Source organism: Malurus melanocephalus, unplaced genomic scaffold (assembly GCF_030028575.1).
Source record: "Malurus melanocephalus ecotype Western Australia unplaced genomic scaffold, MMel_1.1 scaffold_35, whole genome shotgun sequence".
In the NCBI taxonomy this organism is placed as follows: domain Eukaryota; kingdom Metazoa; phylum Chordata; class Aves; order Passeriformes; family Maluridae; genus Malurus; species Malurus melanocephalus.
Window position 1 is genome coordinate 1,199,592 of NW_026623267.1, and position 14,857 is coordinate 1,214,448.

The 14,857-nt window shown below is 35.1% G+C and overlaps 1 protein-coding gene across 1 annotated transcript in view; it reads left to right on the forward strand.

Annotated features, from left to right (window-relative positions):
* Positions 1 to 14,857, forward strand: part of ASCC3 (activating signal cointegrator 1 complex subunit 3) — a 232,247-nt gene that overhangs the window by 90,759 nt on the left and 126,631 nt on the right. The window contains exon 12 of the mRNA XM_057364088.1: positions 1,416 to 1,487. Within this exon, the coding sequence (XP_057220071.1) occupies positions 1,416 to 1,487 (72 nt within the window). The remainder of the gene's footprint in view (positions 1 to 1,415; positions 1,488 to 14,857) is intronic.

Sequence of the window (14,857 nt, forward strand, 5' to 3'; positions counted from 1 at the left end):
CCCAAAATTTGGAGCTGGTTAGMAATTTACAGAGTCACGTGGAAACTGTAGGCAAGCTTTCAAAGGCAATGACCTCATGGTGTATTTATTATGCATAGAAGTTGGCCAGGAAAGCTCTTAAATCTCTTTATGTTAAAATTCTTGGAGCATATGGCACTAAGACTAAGGCTTGGCTTCTTCAGTCAAGGTCTGTTAATGTCAGATATTTTTCTTTAATGTCAGTTGTTTTTCTTTATGCATGTTTATGTTTTTCTCTTCAGATGTAAATGCAAAGAGTATGTAAAGTTTGCAGTATGTATATATATATATATATATATATATATATATGTTCCTGTGTCTTTATGCAATGCTCATGTGCATTTCTCCTTAATGATTTTGATTTGCTATTATTTAAAAAAAAAATCCATAAAATGCTAACGTCTCATTTTAAGAATTATTAGACTGGGTGCTTGTCTCTTGCACACAGGCCCATATTTTCTCATCTTTTTATTACTATATTTGTACAATTTCAAATATGAATGTTCTCTTTTTCCTCTAAAGCCATTTTAAAGCTTTTTCAACTTTCATCTATTCTAGGTAACTACAAGTATTGAATTTCCATTTTCAAATTTGTACATGCTTGGCTTTTGTAGAATGCTTCTTTGTGCCAAAACAATTYAGTTATAAGACATGAATGCACAAATGAAGAATGGAATGATTGCTATGATTTGGGACTTCATTTATTTATTTTGATTTGTCACAACCTTAATATGGAGATGCATTCAAGTAGATACATGCTATTTGTATTGTAATGCATTAAAGAAATAGAAAAAAAACTCTTTAGAGTAGGTTGAAGAATACTCTTTATTTCAACTGGAGTCTTTCTTAAACATTTTATTTATCTGTTATTGGAAACTATTTACATGGTACTCACAATGTTCTCTGTGCACGACCCCAATGTGAAGAAATGTCTGTTCCCTATGGCAAAAAACCTATCAGTAATTTCCTGGAGATAAAAAAAAATATATATGCAATGTAAAAAGTATTTTTATATACCAAATAGAAGGCCTTAATTCTAGGTAAGATATATTAAATGGATATTTCCTTAATATTTTTTAAAAGTAAGATTCCTTAATAGCAAAAAGATAAATTAAAGAATTGGTTTACTTTGCTTTGGTCATTAAAAAACACCAGCAAAGTCACACAATTAATTTTTTATTAACTGCCCTTACTCATATTTTATCTATGTATTTTCATATTTTATTTCTGAATGTTAAAGCAAAATGCTGTAGTTAGGAATGGCAATTTTTATATTGTAAATTTAGTTGTGTAATCAAATTTATCTTTCAAGGATCACTCTAAATTGCTTGATACATAGTAGATAATATGTAACTATAGAGATTATTTTTAAATGGTCTGTGATGTTTGTTTTTCAGGTGCAGCAGCTGAATCACATGGATGAAGTATGTTATGAAAGTGTGCTGAAGCAAATAATGGCTGGACACCAGGTATTTACTTTCAGTTTAGTTTCATTCAGAGCATATATAAAGAAGTTTGTTTTGATCATCATAGTGATGTATTAAGAATTTTTTTCTATCATACGTCACTACAGTGGTAGCCTCTWACCCTGCAAACACTTGACAGAAAGAGCATGCAAGAAAATGAAACTGTCTAAATAGTGTGAACTTCTAACAGAGCTAAAAATTCATAAAGTATCCTTAATTAATGGGTATTTATGTCACTTTTTTAAAAACTGCAAGGCAAAGTAGGTCAGTATTGTAGAGACTTTACAACAGGTAAGCTTAAAGATTAAAAAAATTAAAATGAGGCACTTAATTAATATTCTTAACCTTTCCTATATCTTTCAAATTCTAGTTTTGTGTTAGAGAGGAGGAATGAGAATTATGCAGTGTTCAAGACATGGTGCATAAGGATTCATCATAAGCCATTTGAGATATCCTGGGGTTTGTGTTTGTTTTCTTTTTAAAGGACGTAATCCTTCATTTTGCTTTACAATAGAGGTTTCTGCAGTGAATTTTCAAGTCTGACATTCCCCTCCACTAAGAATATGGGCCTCACTCATTTGCCTGAATAGTTTATCTTTCTGTTATGATTGTGGTCCTGAATCACTCCCACACAATGTCTCTCTCATTTTTGTTAGAGCTTTGCACATAAAGCAGGTATGGCACCTCTTCAGAGCAAGAGCAAATGCTAGTGCTCTATGATGCCTGAAGAGGCTTTTTAGTAAATAACCTCTATATAAAAGAGGGAAACTCTGTCCCATGCAGTCACACTAAGAATAKCACATTTTTCCCTTTTCATGAACAAAAAACATTGTGTTTTTTGAAAGATGAACAGTTGGTTTATGGCTTGGGAAGGGAAAAAAATGCTTCAGCAACAGCCTCCTAGTCCTCCTGCCCCCACTGGCTTGCTTTATCTCATTCTTTCACTTATCTTCTCTTGTTGATATCAGTTACTGTTGTTACATTCAGAAAACTTTCATGAAGATTRCTTATGGAAATACTGTTATTTTCCTGAGTGAAGACTGTTAATGAAATTTCTTTTAGCAGTACTGAGGGAAGTTTAGTTTGTTTTCTTCTCATACATTTACCAAATTCCTAACGCTCGAGTGCATTTAGTTTGTTATCTTTCATTTCTTGGTATGATTTTGTGTATTTTCACTCACTGAAGTGCATGTATCAGTCTTTAAATCAGTACTGTCTAAGTAATGTGTCTTGGATTCCCAGCACGAAGTCTTCATGCAGTTTTGGCATATTTATTGCACCTTTCTTCCCCTCTTTTTTCTTCACATTGAGAAAAAACTGACTGCAAACATATATATTACTTGAAAAAAAGTCAAGTACAGTAAGTTGTTCAGTTCTAGTAGAAGATGTTTTTGCAGCTTTTCCTGAGAATAGTTTTAATTCTTGTACTAGCAGCTGAATTCAGGAGTGTTTTGCTTTAAGCCATGAGCTACAGTTGTAAGAGGTCAAGTGAAGAACTGTAATMTACTTAATGGTACAGTTTCAGCAGWGGACCCTGTTGCTGGTATCAGTTTATGAAAGTTGTGTTCCAAACCAACAGCCATATAAATGTAATCTTGGACAAAGCAGAAATGTGGTTACCCTTGCTATATAAATGTTGATTTGATTTCAGAATGCTTTGGTTAATTTGATTCAGATGATTATAAATTTTTATTGTTTGAAAATGTTCATTCTGCTATGTTGCACAACTCTCTAAAGTACACTTCTAAATARCAACCATTTATACTGAACTTTACTTCAGAGTATTTAATTCATATTGGTCTTGATATTTATTAAACAAAACATCATAACCTGAAATGAATGATATGCAAGTACTGGTATAGAGGCTCTGACAATGCAGAATCAAACACATCAGCTCATTGTCTAAGTGTAGTATGGAAAATTATTGTACCACATGAAAAATTGTTTTCCTTTCAATGAGTGCRCTATGACAAATGATCTGTCTAATCATTAGAACAACTGCAGTTGTTTGAAAAGTGGAAAAAAAAAAGGTTATGTAGATATTTCTACATTGAGATGCCTGCTCCGTAGTGGAAGATGAATATTATGAGTGAATATTATGAATATTACACTAGAAAGGTTTTCTTCAGTGTCATTTCACAATATTGARGATGCCCTTTGATTTTGTAAGTTTCCAGAAACCCATTACCTTGTGTCCACATTCACCATCATCATGCTCTGTTACCTTTCTTAGCTTGCGTTATCCATAAAACTTGTATTTATTAACATTATATATGTGCAAACCTCCTATGCTTTTAAACCGAAGCTGTGGTTCCTTCTAAATATATTTCTAAAAAAGATGCATTCACCTCTTCCCCTAAATATTTAAGAAARAAATTCCATAGCTGTTGTGTATCTCATGGTATTCAGGATATGGTTGAGATTTTATATCTTTTCAGGCAGTAATGTGTGACAGACACAGATCTCATTAGCAGTGCTCCAAAGAATCAAAAACYTCTCTGTTCTGTTTTATACTGAAGTGCAAGAAAGAAATGCCAGACCCAGAGAAAAACATTTTTCCTCTTCTGAAGTTGCTTGRGTTAAGGTAGACCTTCCTGTGCCCATCAAGCTTTCACAGTGCTGCCTCTCTTAAGATTCTTGACCACAGTCTTTAGAATGTCTTAATGAATCAAATTCAGCATTATTTATCTACTGTTCTGTTAACTCATTGTCAAAGAATTCTACCATACCCACTCATTCTCAAAGAATTTTACCATACCCAAACTAAATAATTTACTTTTATGGAATTCATGCTGACTTGTCAGTCATATTGTAGGCTACAGTGTGAGGTTTGTCTACAGTTACACATCCATGTGTTTTTATAAGAKGTACATGTGTTTTCATTTTTTAGGGCTAAGGCTGGTAAGAGGAGTTGCATTCTATAGGCATGTGTTTTGACAGATGGAGAGRAACTTTTTATGTTCATTTTTCAACATTCATCCTCTGCAAGACTTCAAGCTCTTCCTGGCTACTGGGAAATTAAGAGTTGGTGATTCAGTCTTTAATTCTGATCCATCTGCTCAAACTAATGAGATATCTCATTTGTAGGCTTCACTTTGAATTACCAAATGCARCTGAAACAATAACATTTGTCTTATAGCACAATTCTTCTCTTGTTTAACTTGGGGGAGTTTGATAGATGGCTTGCCCTACTGAGTTTTCTGGGTTTTTTGTTATAGAAACTTCCTGTCGTGACTGAAAAAGGAAGATCAGAAAACGTCCCAAAGGTCTTCACGTMCCTCCAATCAGTGTGCTCATTTTGTAGGACTGTTAACAATGCAGAAATCTTTTAGAGGTTTTCTCTGGCAGATCCTACCTCCCAAGACAGCTTTAAGTGAGAACCTCYATTGCTGTTAAGTCTGATTTTCTGGTACTGTCCTTCCGTGCTTGATATTAGTTGGTGGATATTTGTTCTCATATTGTACTTTGGATTTGTTGAGCTCTGATACAATCTAAAAGGATGTCAGATCTTCCTRGAACAATTTGCCCTTTTGGAGTTTTGTTTCTGCCGCTTAATAAACCAAAGTTTCTTTAAAAGAAGAAAGAAAATTGGTGCACCATTTGTCAGAAAGGATGATTCCATGTTCAGTTGCAGGTGGAGTATTTTTCCGCCGTTTCTCTTCCAAGATACCCTTCACGTGAAGACTAGGTGAAGTCTAAGTGGCCAAATATTATCATTCCCTCAGTGTTATTACAGCTGTCTATTTTCAGGGAGTCACCAGCAGTGAGCTACATCAATCAAAAGCATTATTTCAGTTACAGAGCTGGAAAACAAATCCCATTTTACAGCCCTCTGAGAAGGGTATCTAGTRGCAACAGGTTTTGGGGTGCAGGTAGCGCTTTTCTGAGACAGTGTAGAGAACCTTGTRAGAGCAGCAAAGACAGTGACTGAGGACTGTGCATGTCAGCATCATTTTTTATAATAAACAAAAACATAACATTACTGGCAAGTCAGGACAGGCAGGTGGCCAGAGCAACCCCAAACCCGGGCTGAAGTGTGAGGAGTAAATGTGTTTCATCACCTGGAGGATCCCAAAGCAGCCCTGGGTCAGCAGAGGCACACGAGGGCAGCGCAGGCTCAGTCCATCCCGGTGGGCAGTGGGGCTGCTCTTTGCATCCACACCCCAGGGGCTCACATATTGTTCTGCTGTGCTTTTATGGTCTCTGAGCTTTGATCTCTCTCTCAGGACAGGGCATGTCAGGTTTGTCCATGAGAGCGCCTCAAAGTCTCTGTGAACACTTACATTATCTCAACAAACAAGATTCTGCATCCCAAAACAGACAGAGGATAAACAGCAGTAGGCATAATAGATGGGGTTTCCCACATTGGTAATCTCCAGACCTGGGCAATCCCTGCTGCAAGGTCATTTGAACARATCTACTGTCCTCCTTGCCATTTTTTTTCCATTTACTTTTTCCTTCCAACACCAGTTTAGAACAATACATATCATACTGTCTTTATCTTAAGAATTTATGGCAATAACATGATGCCCTTGTTRTGACTTGAGAAACAACAGTATTTTTAGGAGTTTTCAGAAATAACATAGTATTTTAACRGTTTTGGTTATTCCTCTAAAATATATCATCTACATTTTAATTTTGTGTAAAATTCCTTCATCTAATGTATTGAACTGCTGCTCTCTTTGTCAAGGTTCAGCTGTTTAAGTTAGTATCCAAGGGAGTTAACTCTTTTTCACTCTGATACATCAATTCACATCCATTATATCTCCTGGTGTTACTGACCTTTTGCTGTTTTATCTCATTAGCTTGGTTACCAGGAGATGATCTCATGTGTCTCCCATTGTCCCCATCACCTCTTAAATATTTTTGCTGTTATGAGTTTGTCAGAACCTTACTCTTTGCTATATTTTCTTTATTCTTTTTTTTTTTTTTGGTCTGAAATTCACTCGAGAAAAAAATCCCATAAATTTCTTCCATTATCAATTAGAAGAGTTGCTGCTGAAGTCCTTGAAAGCTTTTGAAGAAGGTTCTTCCTCAAACTGCGCCCATAAAACTCTTCTTTTGCCACATTCCCCAGACTATTGACCTCTTTGGTTTCTCCAACATTTTCTTGTTATTTTTTTCTTAAGTGATTCTCTTTGATATCACTTTAACCTTCAATAGAAGTCCTGTGTTTTCTTTGTCCTTGGTATTGTTTCAGCAGGTCTACATTTTCTCTCTCTACCTTAGAGCCTATGTGACTTTTTTCTTGACCTTCAGTACTCTGATGCTCTACTTGTCTTCAGTCACAGGTATCTAAGTTTCCATATCCGATGCACTTTGCTCCTTTGCTATTTTGTCCATTTATCACTTTTTAACTTGGAGTGCCTTTGGTGTTTTCTTATCTTCTGAAAGCTCTTTTCCCTTTTGAGACAATGAATGCCTGTTTCCCTACTGCTTTCAAGATTTTTATGTGTAACTCTGACATGACAGTATCTGTTTTAACTTTTCTTTCACTAGCTCTGGTATTCAGGGAAACTCCAGGACTTGGACTTGACAATCCATGAGTATCCCTTCCAGCTCAGCTTATTCTTTGATTCCTTGAAAGTTATTTTTTCTCTGAGCTTGGTGTTTTCAGTTCGTAGCACAACCTGACTATTCCGTGGAAGTCCTGACATCTTTCTGTGGTTCTCATTGCCCTTGCTGTTTGTGCAGGCATTAGGGCTCAAGGTGCCAGTAAATAAATACCAAGGACATCATGGCTTTCCAAGAAATGGTTTAATTGTGCAAGGAGCAGCTTTTCTGGTGGCCAAGGAGGCTGAGTTGTCTGTTGCAAAGAAGTTGTATTATTGAGATGCTAYATAGCACTGAAGGCCTCACCACACCACCAAAGGGAATGTGGTAATAATAACCACACTAAATTAGCAACTCAACTTAAGCTATTAACTGTAAAACAGTGGAGATACAGCAAGCCTTTTTTGAAATAACATGCTAGAAATCTCATTACTGAGACTAAAGATGAAGGTGACAAGTAACAATGAGCAGCCTTATACAAACTATCTGTTCTTGTTGATTCACTATGGCTACTGATTATGGACTGCCCATTTTGTGCTTATTTCAGTTTAGTTTTTTTAACCTTTTGAAGAAAATGATTTCTCAAGTGCCCTGTTGGTTTCTGAGCTTTTGCTCTTCTGATTTGAGCTAGGTTTGACTGGCTTGTGTTCTCTTCTGCTTTTGCAGTATTGTCTCAACTGCATCTGATATACCTGTCACAAGCTTTTACCTTTTAAAAGGAAATTAATTTCCAGAATACAGCCATGTATTCTTGTTGCATTTTTAATTAATCTATGCATTGGGTGGTTACTATGCAGTTTCCTGGAGATCAAGATTGCATTATTAACTAGAATTTATGTYCTTAATTAAAATGTTGTCTTACACCACTGGTCCGCATTTAGTTAATTAGAAATAATTGTGAGGTGCAATAGATTTAAATAATTTTTTTTKAATAATTTCCAAGTATAACCTTGCACAGTTTTTTTAATACTTTACTCTTTCAAATCAGAATTTTTGTTGACTCAGATCAGAAACAAATTATACTTGAACTTTTATAGTCAGAACTGGTTCTGTGATGTATACTGCACATARAGCATTCACTTTGTCTGTAATTGTTCTCTATGTACAATAATTGACTTGAACTTTGCAGTACTAAGAAGTGTCATCTTGTTTTTCTGAGCTATCTTAAACTAAAAAGAAACAGAGTAGTTAATTTAAATCTATTATATTAAATTGTCAGCAGTGAATTTGACAAGTATTAATTTCATCTGTAAAAATGATGGATTAAATTTCTTCATTATCAGTTTTCCAGCTGTTATTTGGTTGCAGAAGYCGAGTGAAGATAAAAGTTTAGTAAGCTTACTTACTGAAGCTGTTGACAATGCTTTTATAACCTTGCTTTGAGATAAGATTTAATGAAACAGTATTTTCTTCAGAGGTCTCTCTGGAACTTAGTACCTTTAGAATTAAGCTTGTCCTAGTATTTTTTCCTGGGTGAAATGGTGTTTATAGTATACTTTGGGAAAATAATTTTGAGAAGTCGTGGGATTTGTTAAAATGTATTCTTCATCTAGATTTGGGGGGGTTTTCACAGATTTTCATTTTAGAGCTTAAAGAGTTTATTTCAGCGTGAGTTTTTGTACCTCAGTATCTGCAGATTGTTTTTCCTTCATCATCTGGTGTAGCTTATTTGCATATATCTGTCTGTATATTGCTTCTATATTTATATGTGTGCACATGTATGAATAAAAATACACAAATACAGAAGCTAAAGTGATCTGTCAGGATAGCTGAATTATGACTGATGATTTTAAATGTTATTTCTCTGTCAGCTAATTAAGTGAAGAATTTAGGTTTTGGATACTTTCCTTTTGCAATTTTTGCACAATTAGGGCCCATTTGTATGTGTGGTTTCTTTAACAAAATCACAAACTAATTCAGTGAGGGTGTACTATTTTTAAGTTGTGCCTCTTCATCATTTATTTATGCTCTTCATTTCTACAATAACTACCTTTCCAACTCTGAGGATATAATRGTTAGTGTATTCTTATGCCTGTATAAATGGAATTTTGTTTCTCACTTTAATTGAAAATACAACCTGATGTGCTGTGCACTTCAAAAAGTGTTTTATACCAGATGTTTCATGTTATTGTCAAATGATATGTATGTACTATTTTCCTCTATATTTTCTGGTCAAATCTGTTTGACTAAACATGTACTTCATCAGCTGCCTTTGTGAACAGCTTAGGAAATTGCTGGAAATGGATGCCATAACAAGTTATGTACATAAAACCCCATAATTCCTCAATTAGGGAGCCTTCTAAATGTTTGTGTGCAATGTTTCTTCTATGCAGTATGCTAATTTTTGCGTGTGTGCTTGCATTTATAGAGTAGTTTGTCTGTATATGTGTATTTGGGTGTTCACAATGAATTTATGTAGACCAGAAACACCAATTTAATATCTTCTCATTAATTATGAGTACATGAGGTGTTCAGTTTATGTCTACAGTCCTACACACCTACACAGTGTTTTTGGAATTGGTAATTTCAGCTGTTTAAGGTAGCAAGTGCCACTATTTAGAATTATTATTCTTCTGATATTATGAATTTGCATTAAATCATTAAAACAAAGACAAATCAAATTTAATTCCAAATGAGCAACTTCTCATAGCCTAAAACTTTATTTAAATGAAGGTATGGATAATCACATCCTGAGTCAGTTGGCCTTTTGTGGATAACCTAAGCGTTAAGTTGCAGATTTACTGCTTGCAGGTATGGTAAAGGCAGTCTTGCAGCCATATGTGATGATTTTTAGTTAGCTCTATGTTTTTCAGATATGACATTGCAGACCATTAGCAGTCTAGAAGATTGTGGAAAGTTAAGTCTGTGGATTTTTCTGAGGAATCCATGAGRATGGAAAATAAATTTGCAAAAAGTTTCATCAGGAAATTCCCTTTGACTTTATACTTCTAATCACTTTCCAGACTACCAAGTTTCTCATTTATGTAATGCTGTGGTGTTGATAGTTTTCTTTGTGGCTACTGAAAAGATGATTCCAGAATATATTACATTTGGATAATTGTGTGCCTTTTTATCATGAGTTATTTATTATGCTCTTATTTAGGCTAGAATACTTTGAGAAGAACTAGTCATAAGGTGTGGGTTTAGGAGGGAGATTGTATTTTTTGTAGCACAGTTTACTGCCATTAACAAAAAAAATGCATAATTGAAGTTCTTCATAACTTTATTAGTTTTATATTAAAGTTGTGATTGAAAGGAGTTCTTCATTTTTCTGATGATATGGGGAACCTGTTGATTAGGAGCAAAAATCTAGATAAAGGTCTGTCTTTAAGTCAGTACTGATTAAAAATAAGCTAGAAAACATGATTGTTCTTTTAATTGTTTAGTAGGTTTATGGTACAGAAGCCAGAAGAAAGATTGACAGGCCAATTTTCTTAATCTTTTTTTACTTAAGTAAAAGTAATAGGAATAGATACAAAGATTTCTCCAGTATCTTCTATGTTCCTTTCCTTTATTAAAACTGAATAGAATCTGCTTATCACTACTGACTCCTGGGTTATTTTTGTGTTTATGAATGGTATACTGCATGTGAGTATAGATTTGAAGACATAAGAAGTCACACGGTGGGCATGACAACTCTAGAYTAAGAGTGATATTTATTGAAAATATAATTTATACTGTAGAAACTTATTTTATTATACAAAGTCAAAATAGTTAATGTAAAAGCAGGACAAAGGGAAATGCTTGAAACARATTATTGCATGATCTTGTTTTTCTAAAAAAAATACAGTGAAAAGCTGCTTATAATTTTGAATAATTGTCATTCAAGTCCATTGGCATCTGCAAAACTGCAATTGTTAACTGCCTAATGACATATATTTGCATAGTAATAGACTAGCTATTCTTGCTTAATTTTCTATACAAGAATAGTTATTGCTATTTCTATTTCTATCCTGTCAATTAAAATTCAGAATAATTTCTACTACCTGTAGAAGTCAGTAAAGTATTGTTTGTTTATCTTATTTTTAATTTGCCCTCTGCTTTAATTTTCACTCTCTTCATTTTTCCTCTGCAGTTTGTAATACATTTGGCTAATGCTACAAATGGAAGATAGCACAGATCCTATTATACTGTTCTGAAACTGGTTTTCTTTAGTGAGAAATGTGTAYAACTGTTGTATAAAGGCAGATTCATGAAGTTTCAGGTGGCCAAGTACTTTTACTCGAAGCATAAGTACTGCTGCATAAACATTGGCTTATTCCTCAGCGTAAAGGTTTGATGTCATGGGAGTCTCTTATTTTAATGCTAGAGGCTCAGTGTCAAACTTAGGTACATAACAGTTTTAGCCATAGACTTGCRTGGAAATGACACCAAACTGTTACATCTTTCAGTTTTCTGTAGTGGCAGAGGATTCAATGTCACGTTTTACATGAGCTGAGCAACTGAGTTGCTCTGAGTCCTCTCTGAAAAGCCTGTGCACTGCTGCATACAGCACATGGAACAAAAGGGAGAAATTAGGGATCTGCATCCCTAATTGCTGAGCTGAGATGGTATTGAGATCAGAGATGTGATGCCTCACATAACTGAATGCTTCAATGGGTGGAAACAGAATCTTGGGCAAGGTCAAGGTTAGGGCAGCAAGAAACTTGCTTGTGTGGGAGCATAGCAGGGATACCTGGAGCTCTGCTTAGGGAGGGATGAGGAGCCAGCTGAGAGTTTAGGGGAGGATTAGCCAGGAGATAGACATGAGCAACATTATTGTGGGATTTTGCTACARACACTGACCAGGAGTAAAGTAAACTAAATAAATAAAGTAAATGAGGTCTTCAGACAACTAGGAAAAGCCTCATGTTTGTAGTCCCTGGTCTTCCTGGGAGACTTTAGCAGCCCAGTTTCTGCTGAGGAGACAGCACAGCAGAGCAAAAGCAATCCAGTAACATTCCAGAGTGCATTGATGACAGCACAGATGATTGAGGAGCTGATGAAAGTTGATGCTGTGCTGTACTTTGTACTTACAAAAAGGGAAAGGCAGGTTGGGAGTCTGCATGCTGGGAGATGTTTTGGCTGCAGTGAYCATGAGGTGGTGGAGTTCAAGATCCTGATGGAGGGAACAAAGCAAAAAGCTGCACTGTCCTGGGCTGTATGAGAACACTTCGTCCTTTTCAGAAATCTTGAAAGAATCCTTTGACAGGTGGTCTGGGAGAGCTAGGGGATTTTCAGGGATCAGATCTTCCAAGCTCAAGARCAGTCCATCCTGATGTGCAGGAAATCAAGCAAGATGGCCCAAGGCAAATGKGGATGAGAAAGAAACTCCTGGCAAAACTCAAACATAATAACAAAGAATACAGGAGGATAAAGCATGCACAGGAGACCCAGGAGTAATATAAAGCCACAGTGCWAGCATGCAGAAGTAGGATTAGGAAAACCAAACTGTCTGAAGGTGAATCAGGCAAGGAGTGTAAAGGGCAGTGAGAAGGGCTTCCACAAGTASAGCATCASTAGGAAGGCAGCTGAGGAAAATGAKGGCTCTTAGCTGAATGGGGCAGGAAACCTTGGGACATAAAACATGCTCACATTCAGTTATTCCATGTCCTCCTTGCCTTGRTCTTGCTRGTAAGATTTACCYACAGGAATTGCAGGGTCCCTGAGACAAATGAGAAGGATCAGAACAAAGACTTATCCTTAGTCCTACTCTGACTGTAAGAGAAATTAAAATTRAGAATAAGAAAGATGATAGTAWTTCGAAATGTRTGTGGTAGAGCATTTTTTATGGATAGATTTAGAACACACAAGGCAAAATGAAGGAAGGGCCAATTGGAAGAAAATGCWGAATTTCCAATATAAGAGCTTACCATAGCTTACATAGTTTCATGGATGGTATGAAGCTGAGTTGGGGGTTAGGATAGATATTAGGAAAAGATTTTTTCACCTGGGGGTTGTCTGGTCRCTGGAATGGCAACCCTAGGGAAGTGGTCACAGCACCAAGCTTGACAGAGTTCAAAAAGAATCTGGACAGTGCACTCAGACAGAGGGTGGGATTCTTGGGTGTGTCCTGTGCAGGTCCAGGAGTAGGAYTTTGATGATCCTTGTACTTCTCTTACAACTCAAAAGATTCTGTGATTCATMAGCAATAAAAAACATTCTCTAGGCTAGTMATATTTTAAAYAAATACGCATTTCCACATTCAAAAAATACAGAAATTGAAATTGTAGGGCACACATCTTTAAAAACTAGTATTATTGCAGATAAGTAAAGAAACAAGTGCATATTTCAGGAGTAAAAATATCTGCACAATGGAGMTGTTACTTCTTAAGACCCAGTATATCTCAACAGAAATGTAGTAAGATGTGATGCTAAATAGATTTTTAATGAGATTATATGGAGGTTTAAAAAAAAAATCCCTAAATCAAAATTTAGAGCACAATTAATCTGTCAAGAGCTCAAAATATATCATCTTACTGTTTTGATTAGGTGATCTAACATTATATATTGCTTTGTTRTTAGTTAATATTTTCTATTAAAATATTGTATGGTGTTGCGTAGCTTTGTTCTTTAGCCCAGCGTCCTAAATGTTTCTCTGGAATGTACAGATGTTTTAATGATGACTGTTGTTCAATTTTCTTTTTTTGGCATTTTTGACTTCTCAAACTTGAATGAGAATTCCTGTATTCTAATCCACATTATGTAATTTTATGTGATGAGTAAATTCACTCTGCTTTTAAATTGTGAAGAATTTTTATAGAAAAGRGACATACAAAATGTCTCATTAGCAGAAGTTTGTAGACAGCTTAGTAATCCTCCAGTTTTCTGTAGTGTCAAAGATCTTATATCAATATTTCTTTTAAATACAAGATGTACTAACATTAATTAAAATAATTAGAAAATAAATTAAAATTCTCTTGTTGGCTTAGTAAGTGACAGGGCCTGTTCAGCYTTTTCCATTCCCATGGTGTAGTTTAATGTGCGGGAAGACTTTAATATGCAAAATGCAAAAATCTGCTAAAGTAAAAATAAGATTTCTACATAAACTTTTTAAGCTTTAGTATAGATCAACTTATGAAATTTCTTATTTCACATACTTTATTGCCKTTCTTTTAGCTACTAGTTCTGGATAGTTCTTCATGAATTACTTGGTTTGGTCTTACTGGAGAGAAAGGGGAAATAACATTTATACACTGCCATGCTATCATGTAGATATGATAATCAAGTTGTCTTGATTTAATATCATTTTTGATCAAGGGTCATTAGTGAACTGTGTGTTTTCATGTATATTTTGCATGTAATATACTTTTTTGCTCTGTAAATGTTGSGCCCTGCAATTTTGAGCAGTATCTTGGTAGTTAGGGAGAAATCACAACATGAGAGATAAACAGTTTTATTACCCTTTAGAATAAGGCTACATGTTAGTGAGTTTTACTTAGTCTATAAGATGGTTCCATTTAATGATGTGGAAATGGGGGAGATGTTTATAACATAAATAGGTGCTTTTAGCAGTCCTTGGGGAAAAGTGTTGAAAACTTATTAGGAATTGAGTTTTGTAAAATACTTGGAGGAGTTTTCATGCTGACCKTAAGGGAGAAAATGTTTGGGTATTTAATCTGTTGATCAATATCCCTAACTGTTCATTTTCAGTAGAAGTGAATACCCAGATCAAGAACCACATAAAAGAACATGTTATGAGGATTTAGCTGTGTGAAGCTGAACAATTTCTTGAGGCTAAAATATAGATACTTATTTATTTACTACATAATTATTATCAACATTGAATTAAATAAATTCATTCCTTCATCTTAGTTTCTTTGAAAGGTGTGATGCAGAGT